General features: G+C 39.8%; 2 protein-coding genes across 4 annotated transcripts; one reads left to right on the top strand and one right to left on the bottom strand.

Annotated features, from left to right (window-relative positions):
- Positions 1-228: 228 nt before the first annotated feature.
- Positions 229-520, top strand: LOC108087108. Its single transcript, XM_017184290.2, has one exon. It carries the CDS (start codon positions 273-275, stop codon positions 429-431), a length of 159 nt encoding a protein of 52 aa, XP_017039779.1. The 5' UTR covers positions 229-272; the 3' UTR covers positions 432-520.
- A 10473-nt stretch (positions 521-10993) lies between these two features.
- Positions 10994-17110, bottom strand: LOC108087074 (pyrokinin-1 receptor). 3 transcript variants are annotated; one of them, XM_017184252.1, is made up of 9 exons: positions 16871-17110; positions 15791-15885; positions 14508-15064; positions 13799-13964; positions 13585-13717; positions 12759-12957; positions 12477-12691; positions 12082-12195; positions 10994-11852 (listed from the first exon to the last, which is right to left on the bottom strand). In XM_017184252.1, the coding sequence occupies exons 3-9, from the start codon at positions 14860-14862 to the stop codon at positions 11259-11261; spliced, it is 1776 nt and encodes a 591-aa protein (XP_017039741.1). In that variant the 5' UTR covers positions 14863-15064; positions 15791-15885; positions 16871-17110; the 3' UTR covers positions 10994-11258. The 3 variants fall into 3 exon arrangements, with proteins under 3 accessions (XP_017039741.1, XP_017039739.1, XP_017039742.1); XM_017184250.1 differs by having other exon boundaries at positions 15791-15865; XM_017184253.1 differs by having other exon boundaries at positions 14508-14765; positions 15791-15865.
- Between the last annotated feature and the right edge of the window lie 4087 nt (positions 17111-21197).

Below are 21197 nucleotides of genomic sequence, written 5' to 3'. Positions count from 1 at the left end.
GCACTTGTGTGTACGTCATTACTTTTAGACAAATATAATCAGTGGGTTGATTGGCGTTTTATTGTCATTCTACTACTATTTTATTGTAGTCACTCAAGACAGTAGCGAAAACTTTTTCAACTACAGCAAAGAGTGTTTTTTTACTTATATCATCTAAGCAAACTTGATCAGTCTTTGTTTTTAGGCCAGCAAAGCAACGAGTATAAATATCAGCCCGTTTGGATCGAAAGGCAGTTCTTGTTTCAGCAGAGTAAAGCAGCAAGCTAATCACCATGCAGTCCTCCACTTTCCTGATGAGCATCCTGGTGGTTGCCCTGCTCATGCTGTTCAGCGCTCCAGCCACCGAGGCCACCTTCCTCCTCATCGCCTGCATGTTGCGGTCACCACTGTGCCCATGGATCACCACAACCACCACTGGCACTACCACGTGAGGCAATCACATTACCGACTTGACAAGCCACTTGACTAGACCCTCTGGATATGTATCACAAATAAAATGTTCTTTTTTTTGTTGCATTAAGCGTTTGGCATTTCCTTCATTCTTTAGTCAGCTTTTACAAAAGATAAAGGCGGTAATTTTGGATTTCATATTTTCAGCAAACAGAAGAAAGTTACACAAAGATATTAACCATTTTGCCTTGACGCAGCCTTGATAATAATCGCAAATTCAAAACAATATATTTTGTAAAAATCGCACCACCCAAAGGAAAAAAGGCAGACCAAACACATTCAAGGATGAACTTCGAAGACTTTCAATTATATTTTATGTGGATTTTTATGGTATGTTTCTCGGCACACGCACATGATTGGCTTCGATTGTAAGTAAATCCGTTGATTGCCAGATTGCCGACCTTGAAGTGAAACTCTGTCCATATTTATGTGTTTATTATCCGACACGAGGGAAACATTTCGCTGCATACATTCTGGCTGGGCGGCGAGTGAAATTGCGGAACCGGAAACAACTAACGACGCGCTAGTGTTTGTTTAATTCCGATTCCGTCTCATTTTATGGATGGATTTTATGCGCGTTCGTATATGGCCCAAAGTGTTATGCTCTGTGGCCAGCAGAGAGGGACATCAAACACTGTTTTTGTTGACAAGCCCTGACGTAAACAGGACACTTTCCGAAATTGTTTACGAGTGGAATTGATAACACTGCGTAACTGATTAGGAGGCCGCTTGAAAGTCAATCAGAATCACTCAAATGGGCCGTATCCGATGCGCAAAAAATGATGACGACATGTCACTCGAACTCATGTACCGTCGGTTGCCCGTGGGACTGCATAAATTTCGATTCGGAATCGCTGAGTTATCGCCATCATTCGCACAATAAATGACAATATTTTGCAGCAGCAATGGCAGTTCAAGTTGCGCCCCAATAATCTGCTGCCGCCATGGAAACGATTTATCTTTATATGCGAGTGATTCGATTTGATTTCACTCGTAAATTGCCCGGGTCAGCTGCGATTTAAGGTTAAATATCAGTTTTGCCGGAATCTTTAAGAACCGTTTAGCAGCCACACGCCCAAGGTCGCACAATCACAATCGACTTGTCTGGGCCAACTATTAATGCATTGTACGGGGCCCAATTGAGACAAGATAATGAACATCGGCCCGAATCAAGCAGACGGCCAACTTCTGGAGCCGTAACAGCTGCAGGCGCCCAAATTGGCCGTCCAACCGACAGGAGTCGGTTACCAATGCAAGCCATCTCATTTGGCCTTTGTCTATCCCCCTGTGTGCCATAAAGTTTCCCTGCCGCCACCACACTGACTCGCAAAAGTATTCACTCAAAGGAAAAGTTAAGACTCTTATGCTCTTGAAACTGCAAAGTCGCTTTTGGCAGAATAGTGCGGAAAATGTTTTTAAAATTATATAATTACACATACTTTGAGTTTTCAAATTAATATCCATTATTTACTATCCATTAAATTTTTATTTGTACTTTTGGTTAATTTGAGAAAAGCTCAACTCAAATATGCAGTAAGGCGGTAAATTATTCTTGATTTATTGTTTTTAGATGAATAGAAAACCTTACAATTTGTTGAGTGTATAACTAGTTGGCCGTAGGCCAAACAAACTTCGTTGGCCGCTTTTAACTGCAAAAGGGGCGCAAAGGCAGTCATTTGTAATCTAAATAAAAGAAACTTTAAATAAAACACTTTCGCATTCTGCTTTTTGGAATTCATACACGTCGTTTTGTTAAAGGCTTAGTAACAAACGATTACATTTTAGAATTATTAAAGGCATTCAAACTATTTGGTTTAATGTTTTTAGCGCTCACATATATGTTCCCTGGTCAAACAAAAAGCAATGCGGCAGTCTAAACAATTCTGGTCGTGATTGCTATTCATGTGCACTCATATGCCGGTCGGTCAATAAAAAATAATTGCCAATCCCCCGAAACACCATAAAATCCTGGTGTCAGTAGCAACCCAAAAAAAAATTGTGAGAACAGGAGTGGGACTTTCTCACGTTTAAGTGTTTACCTCGCTATCTTACATCTGAAATGGCAGTCGTACGGAATATTTTCGCCGAATTGCTGCAGGGACACTTTTATGACCACAGAACCTGTTGAAGCGTAGTCGGTTGGCTAAAGAATAAACTAAATTAATTGGCGACCTGGCGAAATTACTTCATTAGCTGCTAATTGAATTGGCTGTCTCCTGAATGGCGCTGAGGGAAATCAGCCGGAATTCCGACGACCGGCGGCCTCTCGACTTGATTAATATTGCATTTTGTCAGCGAGACAAAAAACAGTCCACTTGAATGGATGGACTCTCCGGCCTTGAAGTAAATAAGAGACAAAACGGAGGACCTTAAAAGGGGCAGTTCCTTCCCTTGTTTATGTTATGTGAATAGAGTCTGCTTTTCCGGTCCGTCTCCTCCGAGTCAGCCATTAATCTCAATTTTAACGGCAAACATTCAATCAACCCAAAGGCGGGGAACAAGCGGCTTTCGTAATTAAAGACACATTAAGCGCTCGTTAAAATTAAAGTGGCACTTAAAGGACCGGTTGGAAAATGTCCTCCCCGTTTCCATGGCTCCTGCTCGAATACAGCCAACGTGCGACACTTAATGGTCTATGCAAATCGAGAACTATTGGCGATATCGAGCGAAATCGAGGCGAAAAAATTCGATTAAACGGAACCTTAAAAAAAAATTATTGTAAATACTTTTGTTTTCCAGTTTTACGTCAATTAAAATTAAAATTTGCTTTTTATACCCTTGCAGAGGGATTTTAGTCAGAAGTTTGAAACGGAGTGAACGAAACACCTCAGACCCCATAAAGTATATATTCTTGTTCAGCATCACGATCTAAACCGAATTATGTCAGCACGTCTGTTCATCTGTGTAAGCTAGTCTCTCAGCTTTACAGTTAACTTAATGAAACTTTACCAAAAAAAAAAAAAAAAACGAGAAGTGCATCAACTCGGCTGCACCAACAAGCCCAAGTTCTACAGTCTCTTCGGACGTAGCTTCTAAACGAAAGCGAGCTGAAAAGAAGGCAGGGCGATTTTTCATCATTTTATGATACAACCCCTTTGAAAATTTAAAAAAAAAAAATGGGATTGCTAAAAATTGACCTAATTTTACTAATTATTAGTCCATAACTTCTAATTCCAATCAAATTTTGAAGTGGCATAACGATTGTATTTTAATTCTCCAACAAACTGCATCATTAGGTAAGTTTTTAATGTTTGGACAATTTTTTTAATTTGTATGATGCAAACCCTTTTCAAATATTAATAAGTTCTCTCTGACTGTAATTAGATGTTCAAGTAATTAATGGAAATTGTTGGTTAAAAATTAAAATACTAAAAGCATGTGATGGAGTAAAGAAAAAAGCAGCCCAGCAACTAAAGAAATAAACTTCACAAATGCTGTTTTATTGTTCTTATTTCAAGAGCTTTGTTTATCCATAAACATTTCCGCTCTTTACTCATCCAAGGGGTAGATTTATTTATATTATTCAGGAATTTATTAAAGTGCCTGCTTGCAAATAGCACAACACAAACAAAGCTAAAACCAATGGAAATTTAAATATCTCAAACGAAAAACAATTAAGCTCTTGAGCTCTTAAGCTCTTAAGAAATATTGAACCACAAAACTGATTGAAATATATATATTTTATATTTAAAAAATGTAAACAATTTATGGCATTTATGTAGTTACTTGGGATTATAGTTTTACTGTTCTGGCTGTCGTACTGATACCACTACTCGTATCTCCTTGATCCTTGCTGTGAAAAAGTGCATAAAATTTATTCTGGCTTGTCGCTGGCCGTAAAATTGTTGGTAAAGAAGTGCCATAAAAGCCTTTAATGGCGCGACTGTCTGTAATTAAAATCCCACACGCGCTGTCGCCCTCATTCTCCTTCGGTATGGGCATACATGGCGTATACGTGATGTGAGTGAACTCTAAGCCGATGCGACTTTAAAATGCAGTTCAAGTGCTTTAATTAAATCGTACACATTTGTGGTTCCCATTCTCTTTATTTTTTTTAGTTTCTCTAGCGTTTACAGCTCGGAACATAGTCTGTGGCCGGAATATGACTCCTGATTTATGGCCATTTGTTTTTCGCTTACCAAACAGGCTCATAAATAAACACAAAAAATGCCAAAACAAATGGCAAATATTCCGTAACAAATGGCGCTGGCCTAAATGGTAGTAGCGCTTGATACAGTTTATGTTATGCAATTCCCGAAATGATCAAAGGGACCCGAAGTTAACAGCTAATTTAACTGCACTGCAATCATGGAAGGGAACTTGGTTCGTGCGCACGCTGCGTATACTTAATTTGCCTTTGGTAAATAACGACCGAGGCATTTCGTATGGTTTTTGTGATATCGGAGCGCAAGCAATATCCGTTAACACTTTTCCCAGGCACTGCACTGCCGTCCTTTGCATTCGCTTGTTTATGCCATGCGCCGAGCATTTGTCTTGGATGCACAGAATGAACGGAGTCCGACGTTCCGATAAGCTGCGTTTATTGGAAAAGTTTCGATGCCGGAGGCTGGGGTGCCACTTCGACACTTATTTGAATTTATATCCAAACAAATTGTGCGGCTTTCTCCGCTGCGCTTGTTGCATTTTAATTGGATGCCAGCCACGTGGCTGCTCTACGGGCAATTAAAACTTTAAGTCTGAGAAATAATTTTTTCTAAAAACTAATAAATTATCTTTTGAAATCAAAATCCAATTTAAAGATTACTATTTATTATTAAATCATGTCCACAATGGGCATTCATCATTTTTAAGCTATTGTTACTGAGAATAAAGGCAGCGTGAAAAGTTTAAAGTAAATCAGCAAACAATTATGTTTAATAATTTATGGGAATTCACTGGGTTATTGTTTAACCCAATAAAAGTCATATTTTTTTCAGAGCGAGAAAATGAATGTCCGATTTTTGAGATTAACAGCTTTGAACTGGCCACAATGTGACACCTTTTGGTCACGCCTGTCCAAGCTGGCTGACAATTGTGGTGGGCGCTTCGCTTACGCAAATTTCATTAACATTTACAACCGCTTCATTTTTAATGAACTGACAAATCTGTGCGGCTTCCCCGACCTCTCGTCGGGCAATAAATAATTCGGCGTATACACGCAAAATTTCGTCGCGGTCACATAAATCTTTTTTCAAATAATTACAAAGATATACACCATGCGTATTTATATGCAAATTAAGATGTTTACAATATTCCCGATGGCTATACTTTGATCTGGGCCAAAAATGCGACGCGATTTCCGAAAGAGTTTGCTACGCTGCCGGCAGACAATGAATCATAATTTTATTGACGAATGAGGTATTTGACTTTTGCGAAGGCAGCGGCGTTTGTGTTGCCCATTCCATTTCCACGAAATTAAATGGGAAAACAAGTGTTTAAATATAGAACTGCACATAACAACACAATTATGCTAGCCTAGTTTGTCTATTCAAAATTTAAATGCTCTGCAAACGATTATTTTAATTAATAAGGTTATATTTTACCCCAATTAATTTTTAGTAGGTACACTTTGAATTAATTTACGAAACTCAAAGCATTTTTAATTCAAAATATAATGTTCTATAATAATCTTGTTAGTCATAAATGTATCCATTTGTTTAATATTTCCCATCGAGCAAATCTAGCGTGTGAATAGCTTTCCCCGTTTTCGAGTAAACGGTTCGCGGATTGACTTGACTTAACAACTTGTTTTCCGTGTCGGCGTAAATCAAATGCCACTTTGTTGTGCTGCCCATTCCATTCCGCCTGTGGGGGGAAAGTCAATCAAAATATTATTGTATATCGTACAAATGGAAACCGTCGACGAAGCCGTCACTCTTTGCTCTCACGCACACACACTCGCGACTTCTGTTGCACTGAAAGGGATCACAATGAGCAGCACCGCCCGCAAGGCACCACCCACCGCCCATTCACCCACCAATAACGCAACCATAACCCACCACCCACCGTGTTCGACGCCCCTCGGATGTGCCATATAAATGAGCTGCAAATGCCGAGTGTGTGTACTATGGAGCTGATGTTTTTCATGGCTTGTTTACAATTAATTAGGATTGTTATGCCGCCATTCGATTCAATAATTTCTTTGTGCTAGGCGGTATTTTTTAACAGCCAGTCATAAATTTGCGGTCTTGTTCTGGTAGCGAGCATTAAAAACGAATCAGTAAGCATTTATGGCCCCACGTCATTCTGAAGTCTTTGCCATTGATTTTCACTTCACCCGAGCAGTTATTTTCCTTATGTGCTAATAATGTTTTATTAATTACTTGGGCGTAAAAGGAAATGCAGAAATTATTGCTGAAATCCTTGCTGGTGAAGTCGTTTGTGCAAACAAAAGTTGCACTTTATTTCTGGAGCAGAATTCGTTTAAAATGTGTTTATTTTAATAGATTGTACCGTATACAATATATTACAGATTTCAAGTATTTTGACTTTGTTTGCTTAGCTGCATTAATTTTTTTTTTTTAAAGAAGCTGATCAACAAAATCAAATACTAAATATATGCAGAATTCGGAATAACCGGTTGCCGGCAAACTTTCTGGGCGTTCGTTAATTTGTTTATTAATTTGCAAAACCATTGATGGTAGACCGAGATAAACCAGAATCGTAGACTCGCCCTTGGTTTTTTCTTTGTCACGTTCGGTAAATGGTTTTTTACCGAATTCCAAGAAATCGATACCCGCATTTATGTAAACCTGATATGGACAGCATTAAAATAAGCTTGCCATAAAAAATGCATTGGATGACAGTTTTAGACTTTAAACCCTTTGTTTATGTGTCAAGCGTCATAATTATAGCTGGTGTCAACTTTTTTCACTTTATTCGAATATGAGCTATTTGATTTGGCGACAGGGTCACACGCCTCAAAAACACTCTGTTAAAAATATAAAAATCAAATAAAAAGAATATGTATGAACAACCGAAAGCTCGTGCCATTTGATGAGCTGATTTCGGTGTTTTGTTAAGAATTATTTACTTTGCTCGGGAGTTTGCTGTTCTACATCAAAAGCTTTTAAAAATGTATTATAACGAATTCCTGATTGTATCAGAAAACTAGTTTTGAAATTAGGTATTGTGTTTTTGCTTTTGATCTGATTTGGGTTTTCGGGGAGTGTCTTAAAAATGGTAAATGATTCAAATTATTATTATTACATTTCGCAGCGTATATTATGTACTAAAGCGCTTATAAAAAAGGTATTTATATCTTTCGAGTGCTTAAAACGAATTTACTGCCCTATCTTATTTTCCTGAATACAGAGCAAGTGATTCAGCAATATCTGCGTCGCCTGGGAAGAGACGAATTGGCGATTGAATTGCAGTTTAGCTGGTGCTTAGGCAATCCAAGCATATTGAGCTTGTTCTTCCTGTCAGACCCGATCAAATTTGCTTTTATGAGTACACTCCCTCGAGTAACTACGTGCGAAATGCGCAAAACAATGCCAATTCCATCGCAGGAACAACACCCACAGCCAAGAAACCGGATCCTGAGTAAAAGGAGCAAAAGGTAAGGGATTGTACTCGGCAAATATATGAAGCGGAGGCGACGAGCCTGGGCGAAAAGTCAAACATATCAAATCGTAGCCACATTCCACCACATCCCCAGCAGAGTTCCCGAGTGGAAGCATCAATCCGTACGTGCCAAGTGGATCCGCCAACAGAGGCATCCTGTCTTCATCAAGGGGATTTTATGGGGAATGGGCGGGTTCGCTCTCAGTGAAGAGAAGTATCAAACGCACTGCCCGATATGTTTGGCATTCCATAAGCGATTGCATTAGGGTGAACCAAAAAAAAACACTTGTTCTGCAAGAAAAAAAACATGTTTTAAAATATTTATAATAATATGAAAAAGTGGGGTACGGATAACATTAAGAGTAATGTGAATATAATTTACGAGATGCAAAATATAGAATTTTTATGTAGATTTTTTTTAAACACAAAAGGTATTTGAGGGTATAAATCCAAGCATTACCAAATTTTATTTGAAAAGCTTAACAAGTATAGTTTATTTACTTAAGTTTGTTTTAAAAATTAATGATAATCAACAGACCCTCACCCTACTAAGCCAGAGTGAGTTTTTTCCAGTAGATTCAGTTGTTTCGAATTTTTAAAGCCACTCCTACGGCCACGCACTCTTCTGTATCCTATATCCTGAATCCTCTTAATTGCAGCATGTGCGCCTCGCTTGGCAGGCTCCTAATTAATAGAGTGTTATGCAAACCAATCAGCGGGGTTAAGTGGTTGGGGCAACGCCGGTTTCGCAGCTTATAAATTCCATTCAATTTTTCAAGCGATACGAAGCGGGACGCTTGAATCGATGGCCGCGGAAAGTAGGCAACAGTATTTTACGGCTTAATTGCTCCAGCACGCCCACCTCACATGCGTGTGTTGCTTGGCGAGTGTGTGTGTGTGTGTGTGTGATGGCTTAGTGGAATCTGGCACATCGTCCATTTGAATTGCTAACATCGCTCAGCTCATACATATAAATGAAATTGAGAGTTTATTGCACAGTCACTGGGATCGGCTTGGCTTTATTTCTCCGACGTCGCCTCTCCGCAGAATTGCTTATTTATTTCAAATTTATGCGTTATGACGGCCCTGCCGCCTGAAAGCGACACACACTGCGTATGCGTGATATGAACAAAGACCTATCGGGTAAATTTAAAATGGTAGCCGAAAAGGCTTTTAGGCTTGCCCGTAAATTGAATGCTGCAATTGCCTTCAGACTACTATCCATCCAGACAAGTGATAGTAAATTTGCACAAAATGAAACCCACTCAAATTTATTGTGCGGTTGCCAAAGTAATGGTTATCTCCGAGTTTTTGTTTCTATATGTGGTACGTCCATTGCTATTTTTGCAACGGACATAAAAATGATGAAGTTCATCGAAACTATTTGACAGCCTTTGACTTTTATGTCGCATAAGTGATGGCCTCCCATTGATGGGAAAAGGGTCCCGACCCAGACACACACATACACACACACACATATGCACATATACACCCACAGACATAGAAAGTCGTTTCAGTCGCCGGCTATAAAAAGTGGATCGGCTGGGCGTGTGTAACGGATTAGAATCTTGTATCTGGCATTAAGGAGTTGACAATATTGTCTAAATACCAAGTGGAAAGCATAAAGCAAGTTTGCTTCTCCTTCAATTTAGCGGAAGGAAATCGGTCTACGTAAACACTATTAATTCTTTTTTATGTTTTTAGCCATTAATCTTTGTTATTTTAGATTTGTTGTAGTTAATTTGAAACCTTTTGTTTTGTTTTGTACGTATGTAAATCCGCATGTTGCTAATCAAAATAAAAATATGACGTAGTGCAATCATGTTTATCATTAAATTTATTCAGTAGAGCATAAAGTATAAAATCTATGAAAACTGATTGGCAAATTCATAATAAAGCCAGCGTCGAAAAAACAGTTTTATTAGATGTGCTTTGCAGTCGTATAGGTTTTACTGATTTTTCATTTGATACATTTTACACAACAGTTTTTTATAGAACTCTTTGCAATTTCAGCTTGTGCTCTTTTTGGATACAGTGCTAAAGTTCTTGGTAAAATCTGGCATTATAAACGATTTTGAACCCGTAGAAGCAAAGTGTCCAATTTGTGGTCCAAATAACGATGTGTTGTTGCATAACCCTTTTTGCCGTAGTAATATTTTTCCAGCTAATTGTGAAGTAAGCCCCAACTAGTGCTTACCTAAGTGCAACCAAAAATGAACATTAATTCCGAAACTTTTGCACAAATTAAGCAAAGTTTTTGTGGTTGCAGTTATTCATGGCAGCCACATCTTGGCAACATATGCTGCACTTTATGAATTAAAAGCGATTCATTTCTCTCTGCACATACGCAAATTCCTCTTGACTAATTGCATTCGCTGGAATTAAAACTAAATTGGCTGGGACACCCAATTATGGCTTGGCAATTAGTCCCAAATCTACTTGCACGAACTCAGCAATTCGCAGCGAATATTGGCCAAATCGCGAGACTTGTTTTCATCGTCTAGACTCCAGACCGAATAGCGAATTTGTGCGCCAGATAAAGATCTTAATGGCCCGGGATTATGATGCAGTGCGTCTCTGTCCTAGCCGCTTTTTACTGACTGTCATTAGCCAGTCGCCCGTTGAACCCTCCGATTTGATAAGCCCCCACTTAATCCACAGTCATTATAAAATGATATATGTGGGCACCGACTATTTAATGCGGGCTAAAATATATATCTTGAAGATAAATTGTTTAGATGTATTTTAAACTATATTCAAAAGGAAAGAGGAATAATATACTCATTAGGACTAAACTGACTTCAAATAATAAATAAGAGCAAAAACGAATTTAAATTATTTAAATTAATGCTTGTTAACTATCAATCTAATTTGCTTCTACTATTAGGTGCAAATGCAAATAAAACTTACTTTGAAACACAGTAGAATCCATTTCAAGAACAAAACAGCATAGATCTTTTGCGATGAGGTTAAACTGCGTAGTTTATTGCGGTTGAACGCTATTTGATTACACGTAGGAGTATAACTAGAATTCGAACTATAGCATCGGGCTATACGAGTATATATTTCAACGAGGACAACTAATTGACCCCAAAAGTGGAATATTTGTCTAGAGTAAAACACAAACAAGCTGGAGAGGCGCTTGCTGCTCGTATCACAGTTGTGTGTGTGTCTATAGTTGGCACTGGAATGGACTCCGGGGTTTATCTATTCCCCCCTCCCCTCCCCTCGTAACCACCTTTTTAAAAGGCGGTCCGCTCGCCGGAGTCGTCGCCACCCCCCGCCGCCCCCTTCGCCTGCGGTTTGTGACTGCCTTTGCGTCTGGCACGCCAATTGAATTTGGCCCTGATACCCTTGAGGGCGCTTGAGCTCTTCAGCGTTTTCACTTTCGCCTTGCGCACTTTGCCACTCGAATCTTCGCCACAAACGCCTCCTGACACGCCCCCTGCCCCCGCCCCTGATCCCTGCCCCGGTGGGCGGGTGATTCGCGTGAGCTTGAGGCGGGACCGCGAGATGGCCAAGTCATCGGTGAGCTCGTCAATGGAGCACATGGTGGGCTGTCGCTGCAGCGGCTCTGCAGGATATGGCAGCTCCTCCTCGAGCAGCGAGTGGGCATCCCCCACCGATGACAGCTGAGATATCTGCGTCTGCAGCGTGCGGCGCGGGTTGTCGAAGAGGTCCTGCCGACTGCGATTGTGACCCTGCAACTGGGCGCTTTCCAAGGACACGCGGTTCAATCGCACCGACTGTCCGTTGGCCGTTCCACTGCCGTTCGCACTGCCATTGAGTCCTGTCGTCGTGGTGGCCATGGAGGTCATCGTGGTTCGCACGCTATCCTGTGGGAGGAAAACAAGGATTCAATGTAATGAGAAAGGAAAGAGGTGGAGTTTAAGGATAAGCAGTATTGAAAAATGTGAGAATATAATAAGCCTTAAAACAAATTACTTTTGATTTATTTCATTGTTTTATTTATTAGTGTATATTTACTGAAACTTTTTACTGATTTTATTCGTAGGATATCAGTATAGATACCATATGTATACAAATTTTTCTCAATAAACTTACCGTTGTATGCAATCGCAAAGAGCCCGTCTGATTTCGTCTTAAAGCGCTGTATGTATGAGGCAATCCCCTTCCTGGATTTTTGCCACCCAGTCCAAAGTGTCTAGCCAAGGTAACCTACAAAAATTTCAAAGAAAATTATAAAATCACATATGAAGTGCGGTAAATTTTCATAAGAATGTATGTTTCTGTTCTGAGAAATTCAACAAAGAGCTACTTATACAAAAGTTTTCCCAACCTGGTTACAAGTATTTTTCAAGAAGTTTAATAAATTCATATTAAATTCACCTTAAAGCATAAACAATTATTTCTAAGAATCAAGAAATTATTTCTCCGAAATTAAAATTCCAAGCTTATAGTTAAGCCCAGTGGAATTATTTTCCGTAATGAAAACTCACCTTGAATGCCTCACGGAACTTGTGGCTCATGATGTTGTAGAGCAGCGGGTTGATGCACGTGGAGAGGAAGTAGAGCACTCCGGACGTGTAGTCAAGGATGCTGAACACGTCGTTAAACCACTTGGACTCGATGCCCGACGAGGAGCCGTAGACCGCCATGAGACGCTGAGCGTGGAATGGAGCCCAGCAGATGAAGAAGGCCACTGCCACGGCGACTATAAAAAATTGAAAACAAAAGGGTTATGGCCATGGGTTATCCCTTAGATACCATCGCCAGCTTACCCAGCATCCGGATGACTCTGGTCTGGGCACTGATGCCCCGGTTCACGTCGTAACATCGCCTGGGAAGCGCCTGGAGGAGCCGACTCCTCTTCAACTTCACCCCGATGAGGACGTAGAGCACGCAGATGGCAGTCATGGGTCCGCCGAAGAACAGGAAGCCAGACACGGCGAACACATGGGCGAAAAAGTCGTTTTTCATCTGCAACAGACACTTTAGAGAATAAATAACCCTGCGATACGGTTGTGGCCCACAGCCAAAGCCGGAAGGCCAAGGCTGTAAATTTGATTACCCTGAATTGAGTCAGCCATCGTAAAAGATTGTCACTGATTGATCACGAGGCGGTGGGAAAATTTAACAGAGTCACGTGGCTCTTGGGAAAAGATCTAAGGAATTTCTGTTTACCATGCATTATTAAACTCTTCATTCAAGTTAAATGTTCCTTCCATTAGGTTTATAAACTCTTGTTTAAAGAGAGCGAACTGAATTAAACTTTTTCCTTATTAGAATTCAGAAAACCTTTTATCAAATTTATTATGTACATTTAAATTACAAGTTACCAAGTTTGTTTATCCAAATAATGGAAATAAAATGTATGAAATGTATTTAAATTGTTTTGTTTATGGATTTAATACCTTTAGCTATTTGATTTTCTAATCAAGCATTTATTTTGAATGTTATCAATTTAAGTTGAATGGCTTTAAGGGTCAGCCACCTTAAGGGCTAGGCTCTCCTATTTTCCTTTGTACACCCACTCAATAACTCAATTAACCGGCTCACTCCCAAAAGTGGGAAGGCGATTAAGTGGCTCGCATCAATCATACGCACCGTGCACGATGTCCCCATGCCCTGCAACACCACTGAGAACTGAATGGCTTGGGGAAGGGCCAGCAAAAGGGCCGCAATCCAGATGGCAAATATGAACTTCACGGCCCGTGACAACTTGGACATCGTGTGCTGCCTGTATTGTGAGCAGAACCAATTAGCCAAGTTCGGGGAAAAACTGAAATTGAAATTGAACGGATGTCCGATTCCCGCTTACCTGAAAGGATGGCAGATGGCAATATATCTCTCCACGGTGAAAGCGGTAATTGTCAGAACGGTTGCATTGGCAGCAGTTTCCGAAAGGACACTCTCCAATATGCAGATGCTGTCGCTGAAGGGATAATTGTCCGGGTGCCAAAGGTTGTACAGGTCTTGGGGCATGCCTACTCAAAGTACGGAAAAATATACACAAGTATTTACAGACCATTCAACGAAATTGTGCAAGCAAATATTTATACGTCTTATTTGTCCAGTTTAATGTTTACAAGAGCAGTTCCCAGTATTTCGTTTAAACGAAAGAATAAGCCAAATAAAGCAAAAGAATTTTATAAAGTCATATTTGGTATGTATAACTTTAAAGATATTTTTGAAAAGAATAAATACATTGTTCATCTAAAGAGGCAAAGACAAAATGCACGAAAACCGGATTGATAGCAATTATTGAATGAAAAAAAGCATAACTGAACTGTTGAATATCCATAAGAAAATAAAATATATATAAAAAAGAGCTGATAACCATCGATATCTATACAAATAAAAGCTTGACCATCTGTCGTTTATCTCACAGTGCAAAAACACTACTTTCTCATTCAGAATGATAACATCAACATAATCTGCTCATTTCTATTTAATGTATAAAATCGGGTTTTAATATTTGCGCACATTGAATTAAACTCGTTGTGATGAAATTGAATTGGATTGCTCACCTGAGCACAGCAGGATCATGTCGGATATGGCCAGATTAAACAGGTAAAAGTTGGTGGCCGTGTGCATGAAATTGTTCCGCGAGATGACGATGCAGGTGATGAGGTTGCCCAGAACGCCGGCGATGAAGATGAGGGAGTAGCCCACGGTGAGGGTCGCCAGCAGGGAGAGCGGGGTCATCGGGGTCACCGTGGGCAGCAGCTCCTCCGGCTCCAAGCCCTGAAGCAGGCTGGTCAGGTTGTCCGCCGAGATGTTTAGCACTTGGGTCAGATTCAGAAGGAATTTCTCATTGTGAAACAGTTGCAGATCGGTTGCCAGGATACCGGAACTGTTACTGGGCAGCATTTTCACTGCCATGTGTGTGTGTGTGTGTGTAGTGTGTGCTTTTGTGTGTTGTTCGGTTCTTTGGGTTTCCCAGGTGTGTGCGCACTATTAATTTCGAATTTCTCCGCGGGCTTTAGGCCGCTGTTTGTGTATTTTCAATCGAATAATGTTTTCATAATGCCCCTTACGGGGGCTCATCAATTTCGACTTAGGCCAGTGCCACTCCACACACAACCTGTCGTCATGAGTTTAGGATTAAATTCTGTGTGCAGATGTGTAAGATTGGGGTGGACCCTAATCTATCTACATATATTCAAATTTGAAAATAAATTTTAACTTTGTTTCCAAATATTTAAATAGATTTCAGTAATGAAATTATAATAGAACTAAAATGTTTACATTTATCTTTATTTGCTTCAGCGCTATAAAATAATTTAAAATGTTCTGTTTACATTTAAATTCTCTTGGTTATATTAGTGAGTCACCTTTGAATAAAATGGATTTAATTAGATGGCTATAAAATCGTTGATTTCTAAATCTTTCTCGTTGTGTTAAGAATACAGAACAAATGTGGCTTAAATGTCATCTAAATTTGTTAAGTTCAACAGAAGAAAATATTCAGTAGTTATACCCCAACAAAATAAAAGACATTCAAATTTACATAAAATAAATTACCCATTTAGCATTTAAAAAGAATCGTTTTTTTTTATGACCTGTCTAAATAAATTAAAAATAACATGACCATTTACAGCTCCGTTATATACGCGCTTTTAAATGTTGGAATTTCGTTAGCTAAAAGTTTGAAATTCGTTAACTAAATGCCGCTTCCGCTAATTTGATTTCAATTTACATGCTCCATTTAACCGCTTAAATTGTGAAAACTTTTGTTAAAGTAAACTTTTCTGACTGATAAGGTCCACCCCAGTGTACGTGTCTTAAAGTGAGCTCGTGTCCTGTTTACCTGGCATCCTGAGAAGCTGGCAGGCGGCAGTCAGGCGTGTCCTAGGCGAAAGACCAGGCTCAGGGCAAGTGGAAGCTGGAAATTAATTTGAATTGCTAAGTGGCATTTAGTCAAAATATTTGTAAACACGGGATGAATTTAAGGATGTTGCCACAGGGCTCTGGATGCCACACGCCACACCCAACACCCAGCACCTGGTGGCAAACAAATTAAACGTGCCCGAAACTCAAGGTCGGATGGTCGACTCCCTTTTGGGCATCGGGTGACTTAATAACATTAACATTGTTTTATTCCATTGATGATGAGTGTTTTCGGCTGCTTTTATTCGCATTTTGGCCATATTTTTTGTTGTTATTGTTGCTGCTGAGCAGCGTTTGTTGACTGTATTTGGCCGTTTTCATTATCATTATCATAAAAAAGTTTCTACAATATATGCACGGCCAAAAGAATGCTGTCGAATTTGGTTTTATTATATTGTATATTCAATCAAACTGGTTTTCATTTTTTCATTTTTCTGTTTTCGTTTCGGTGTCCGATGTCTGATGTCCGATTCCGATTTTGATGTTCGACCGCGTAGCATCCCACCGAAAATTATGCACCCGCCCATGTTTGTATTTTGTTTATTGTTATTTTGGAGTCGCTTTGCATAAAGCATGTTATTAGTTATTATGGATTCTGCACCATTAGTGTTTCGGGTCAATGGATTTCACTTGGCAATCTTGAGATCTCTCGGCCACGATAATGCCTTATTTATAATCAACTTGTTTACAACTGTTTCGCCGCTCCTGTTCGGAACTTTTCACTTCGCCTAATGACAATTAATTATATTTTTCGCATTCGGATGGGCTATCGTTTGTGCATTTAAAACACGTTTAATTTAAATTTATCAAACGATGCCTGCCACAATACTCGGAATGCATTTATATTTTATGACTTTGAACTGTTTTGATTTTGTCACTTTGTATTCTCGCATTTGCGATCGTTGCACTCGGTACTCCCCCCTTTCTTTCACTCACTTTCTCCCCCACTTTTTTTTTGGTTTTTGGGTATATTATTGCACTACAGCTAATCGGTTTTTACCATGTGCTAAGTGTTGATTAATGGCCACGAGATGTCGAAGTTAATTAAGCGAACGCTCGCAATTAATGGAGTTAACTATTTGCGTATGGCACTGATTAATTCTGGTACGTAATATAATGTTTCTCACAATCGAAAATAATGACTAAGAAAACACGCGTAAATCGCTGGATTTCCCGTTTTCTTGATTTGCTCGTCTTCGATAATTTCAAATAAAAGAGCAACGGCGGCGACAGCAGCAACGGGCCGCAGCTTCCGACTGACTGGGTTTTTGGCCAAAAAATCTTGGCAACGGCCGTTCGTGCCATCCCGCTAACAGCGACGCAACAGAGACGCCGACGGCGCTGCCGACGCTGGCAGAGCACAACTACCGGTTGCTTTTCGCCGCTTTTCGGCTCTCTGCGTCGGCGCTTTGCGGCTTATTTCTTTCTTATATGGAGGGTTCCCCGGCAAAAGGGTAATAAAAATGCAAATAATATCGGAGTACCATGCAGTTTATCTTATTTAGTGGCGTATTAATTTGCCTCGGGCGGCAAATTGTTTGATTATTATGTTAACATAGCTAAAGGACAATGCAAACGGTGACCTTGACGCCCACTTAAACTGCCGCTAAGGCCAAAGCGGTTATTCATTTAAGTCAAGGCGGCTCGGAAAAGGTAAAGAGGTCACTTAAGGAGTGAGTCAAGAATTTATAAAAATTGCCTTTGTTTCCGAAGGCAAATAGGGCAAGGAATTTGCTTAATTTTGTACAAAGCATTTCCTTTAAATTGTTTACATAAGCCCTATTCATTTAAAAGATTAATCAAGTCATCATTCACAGTCTGAATATAATTTTTTAAATACACTAAAGATTTAAATTTAGAGAAATGCAGAAAGGCTTACATTTAAGAGAAAAGAATTTATAAATCGGTATCTTCCCTAATAACATAAAAATAAATCCTGTACCCAACGAAATGCACTCAATTTCATGATAGTGCTTTTTTTATCCTGCTACGTTGTACCGAGGCCAACTAAATTGCTTAAAATTAATTTGTGAACCACTTTGTACGCCGTTGAGCCCCAGCCATCAAGTCAGGGAATTGTACATGATGCCGTGGTTTTATGATCAGTCAAAGGAAGATTTTATTAGTCCCCTGGGGCCTTATTTTTATGGCCATGTGCTGGGAAAATCTATCAGAGCTTTGCGGCTCATAAAATGCGTTTTTTTTTCCTATCCCAGCGGCTAGTGCGATATTAAGAGCAAACAAATGTAGCAATATATGTACAGTATCTATTTGCGGCAATGTGTACCAGGCGCATAGAAAATCGAATTGCGGGACAAACAAATCAAATTCAGTCCATGCATTCAATTTCTCAATTTTTATGCAAATAATACGAAACAATTTTTTGGCACTTAATCAAAACAAAGTCCTAAACAAACATCAAAAGTAGGAGGGGTAAAGAGGGGAGGGGTGTAAAATCTAGAGTGTGAGTTGGCCTTTCTTTGTCAAAGGCCCTTCTCCATTTCCCTCTTAATCTCCGGAACGAGAGTCTCATGAATTCGAAAGGCAGGCAAAATACGGAGCACGTGCTGCAAAGGCATTCGTAGTCAAAACTTTGCCTGCCAATTGTTGACGAAACCCGGGAAAAAAGGCCAATGGAAATGGGGAAAATTCATAGATGCGGGTGTGGGTGTGAGATTTTCGTTTGCTTTGACTTGCTCTTTATGAACACTGGGCATGACATCAGATTCGGGGACAAGCTCTTGTTTGACATTTTGAAGTTTCGCCTCGGAGCAAAAGTCTGTCATCGGGCGACGGCGGCATCCTCGTCAGCAGTTTAGTTGAATTTTTGTGCAAGTTTCCAATTCATTTAGTTTTATTGCACGCATAAAGGGCAAGCCGAAAGTCATTTGCAGTTCGACCAACCCGTTTGCCACTAGCTCACCGCTTTCCCTAACTTCCACCTAAGTACAGTCAATATTATATTAGAGTTGGGGTCTCTGCAAAATAATATATGAAAGGGATCTGGCAGGGAAAGATAGTGATATTAGCAGGAAATTTTAAATGAATTCTGGTTCTATGCGTTTAGAAATAGGTGTGCAATAATTAAATGTAACTTTATTTGACGGTAACTGCTTTATATTGTATGGGCTATCATTTTGCACAACAAATGTAGTTGCAAGTACTATTTGATTGGTTGTTTATTGCTTTGAATTTAATATTGTTTCCTTTTTTTCGAACAGTCAAATAGTTGGAATTTTATTCATGCAAAAATCAATCGTTTTAATATAACACAAGATTTTATAGCCATTTGATATTTGGTTTTTTAAAGCTTTACAATTTTATGTTTATTTTTATGAAAGGCAAATGATTCAAAAATTGTTTAGTGCTCTGTATGAATTTATAGTTCATACTATTATAAGTTGATTTTAGTGCTTCACTGCATAATTTATATTTGGTTTGGCATAAATATATTTAACTTTTTTGTAGATCTCCTATTTCTAAGATTCCTTTGTCAGAGTATCGAAACTTCACTTCTAAGCTTAAGCTTACCTTGCTCAACAGCAATTTATTGAACTCTGGCACGCGCTCAACAAGTCGTTGACAAAATTTCAGAGCTCGTGGCTAATTGTGGCCATCGATTGGCCAAATGAAGCCAAACTGCCAAACTGGCACATGAACTGCACAGCCTTTCAAATAATTGGATTCCCGACAAAAAATAAAAGAGGTGTGCGTGCTGGCGCGGGGTTCATTTGGTTAAAAGCCCGGCAGTCGACCTCATCGGCATGCCAAGATGCCCAATTTGAGCAAGAAAGTGGAGCACTTCCCATAAACTTCGGCCAACGGGTTGTATGAGTAATGCGAGTTGAGCCGAAAGCGTGGGCTTCTGGATATCAACTACTTACGTTTATCGTACGTAAGGGGATACTTTCGTCCCGGGGGAATAGTTCAATGCTCGACAAAAGGCCAAAGACACCCGTATTTAGTTTAATTGCACTTAATTAGCCGCATCTCAAGTAACATGAGGCATTAAAAAGTGATTTGAGTCGCATTTGCATTGTCCCGATTTCGGCATCGTTCATCAAGTCAACCAGCTAATCAGTGTCCTCGCTTGCGGTTAGAACATTATCATTGTCGTTTCATTGCAGTCGTAAATTAAGGGAGATTCCCAGAACAGGACCAACTGCTGTGCCCTCAAAGCTGCGGTCGACCCTTTTCGATTAGGATCTGAATCTGATTCTGGGAATATTTTGTCTCTCGGTCGGAGGTCCACATGTGTGTCAAAAGGCATTATGCTAATCAGCGTCAACCGCCGGCCGATTGAATCATTCGGTATCGCCGAAACACACAAACTGTTGGGACAACGTGGCGGATACGCAACTTGTAAAGGTCAGTGCGAAAAGCAGGAATATTGATTGTCCTGACGCTTTCATTATTTACCCCGAACAGGAAGGATCTCATGAATAATCTAGGGAATCGCCTTTTAGATTGCGGACAGCGATTATTTGGGGCAACATTAATTTTACGCGCGTTTAATCGCATTTACGGCAGATCAAAGTGCGTGAAAACGGGAATCTGTTTCGGATGTGATTGATACACAGAAAATAAACTGAGATGATTTAAATATTGTACATTTAAAAATATATCTTACAAATAAGAGAAACAAATTGAGTCAACATGTAACAAAGTCCTTTTTAATAAAATGAATTTAAAACTCGTGAAACGTTTGAATGTTAAGTAATGGGTTTTACAAATATTTAAACAGTTTTCTGAAGTTTAACATACCAGATAAATCATTTGGCATGGTATGTGTTAAGATATTTTCCGTGTATATTCGGTTTAGCAACGTCCAAATTATAGAGATATAGAGAAAAACCCAACTCGTGCGGCTGAATTTCGACTGTGGCCACTCGTGTAGGGAGAATAACTTCATAAAATCTTTTATCCCAGCCGCAGGCGCTTTCTTAATATCCAAAGGCTCTTAGCGAGCCCCGAAGCCCAGATTGTGGTCACGCTCCAGCAATTGTGCATATTTACCGCGACCAGACAACCATGCTAAATTAGACTGAAAACTCTTCAGAGAGGCGTGTTCCCCACCCACCGACTGGCTTTTGCTTATGGCCAAACACAACAAGCCGGTCCGATTTAATGGCTGGCCCAAGGCGAGCAGAAAACCAGAAGGGAGAATAATGAAAACAAATCCACAAATCTGCGGACAAGGGCCGACATTAATATGCGGTTTCGCCTCCTGAAAGGCAAGGGGGAAAATCGGGCCTCGTGTCTTGCAAAACAAACCCATTCATTTACGTAGTTTACGGTCTTAAAACGGCTTTGATTTCTCATTTTCC

The sequence above is a fragment of the Drosophila ficusphila genome, unplaced genomic scaffold, assembly GCF_018152265.1.
Source record: "Drosophila ficusphila isolate 14025-0441.05 unplaced genomic scaffold, ASM1815226v1 contig_791, whole genome shotgun sequence".
In the NCBI taxonomy this organism is placed as follows: Eukaryota; Metazoa; Arthropoda; class Insecta; order Diptera; family Drosophilidae; genus Drosophila; species Drosophila ficusphila.
The sequence above is the reverse complement of the archived record's forward strand: the minus strand, read 5'-3'. Positions and strand labels throughout refer to the sequence as shown.

What these genes read in the sequence shown, in the direction of transcription:
- LOC108087074 (XM_017184252.1), bottom strand. Translation starts at nt 14,862, where the DNA reads ATGGCAGTGAAAATGCTGCCCAGTAACAGTTCCGGTATCCTGGCAACC. An exon ending in GCCATCTGCCATCCTTTCAG is followed by an intron (nt 13,718 to 13,798) that starts GTAAGCGGGAAT and finishes CTCACAATACAG; the next exon opens with GCAGCACACGATGTCCAAGT. An exon ending in AGTTCCGTGAGGCATTCAAG is followed by an intron (nt 12,196 to 12,476) that starts GTGAGTTTTCAT and finishes AAATTTTTGTAG; the next exon opens with GTTACCTTGGCTAGACACTT.
- LOC108087108 (XM_017184290.2), top strand. Translation starts at nt 273, where the DNA reads ATGCAGTCCTCCACTTTCCTGATGAGCATCCTGGTGGTTGCCCTGCTC.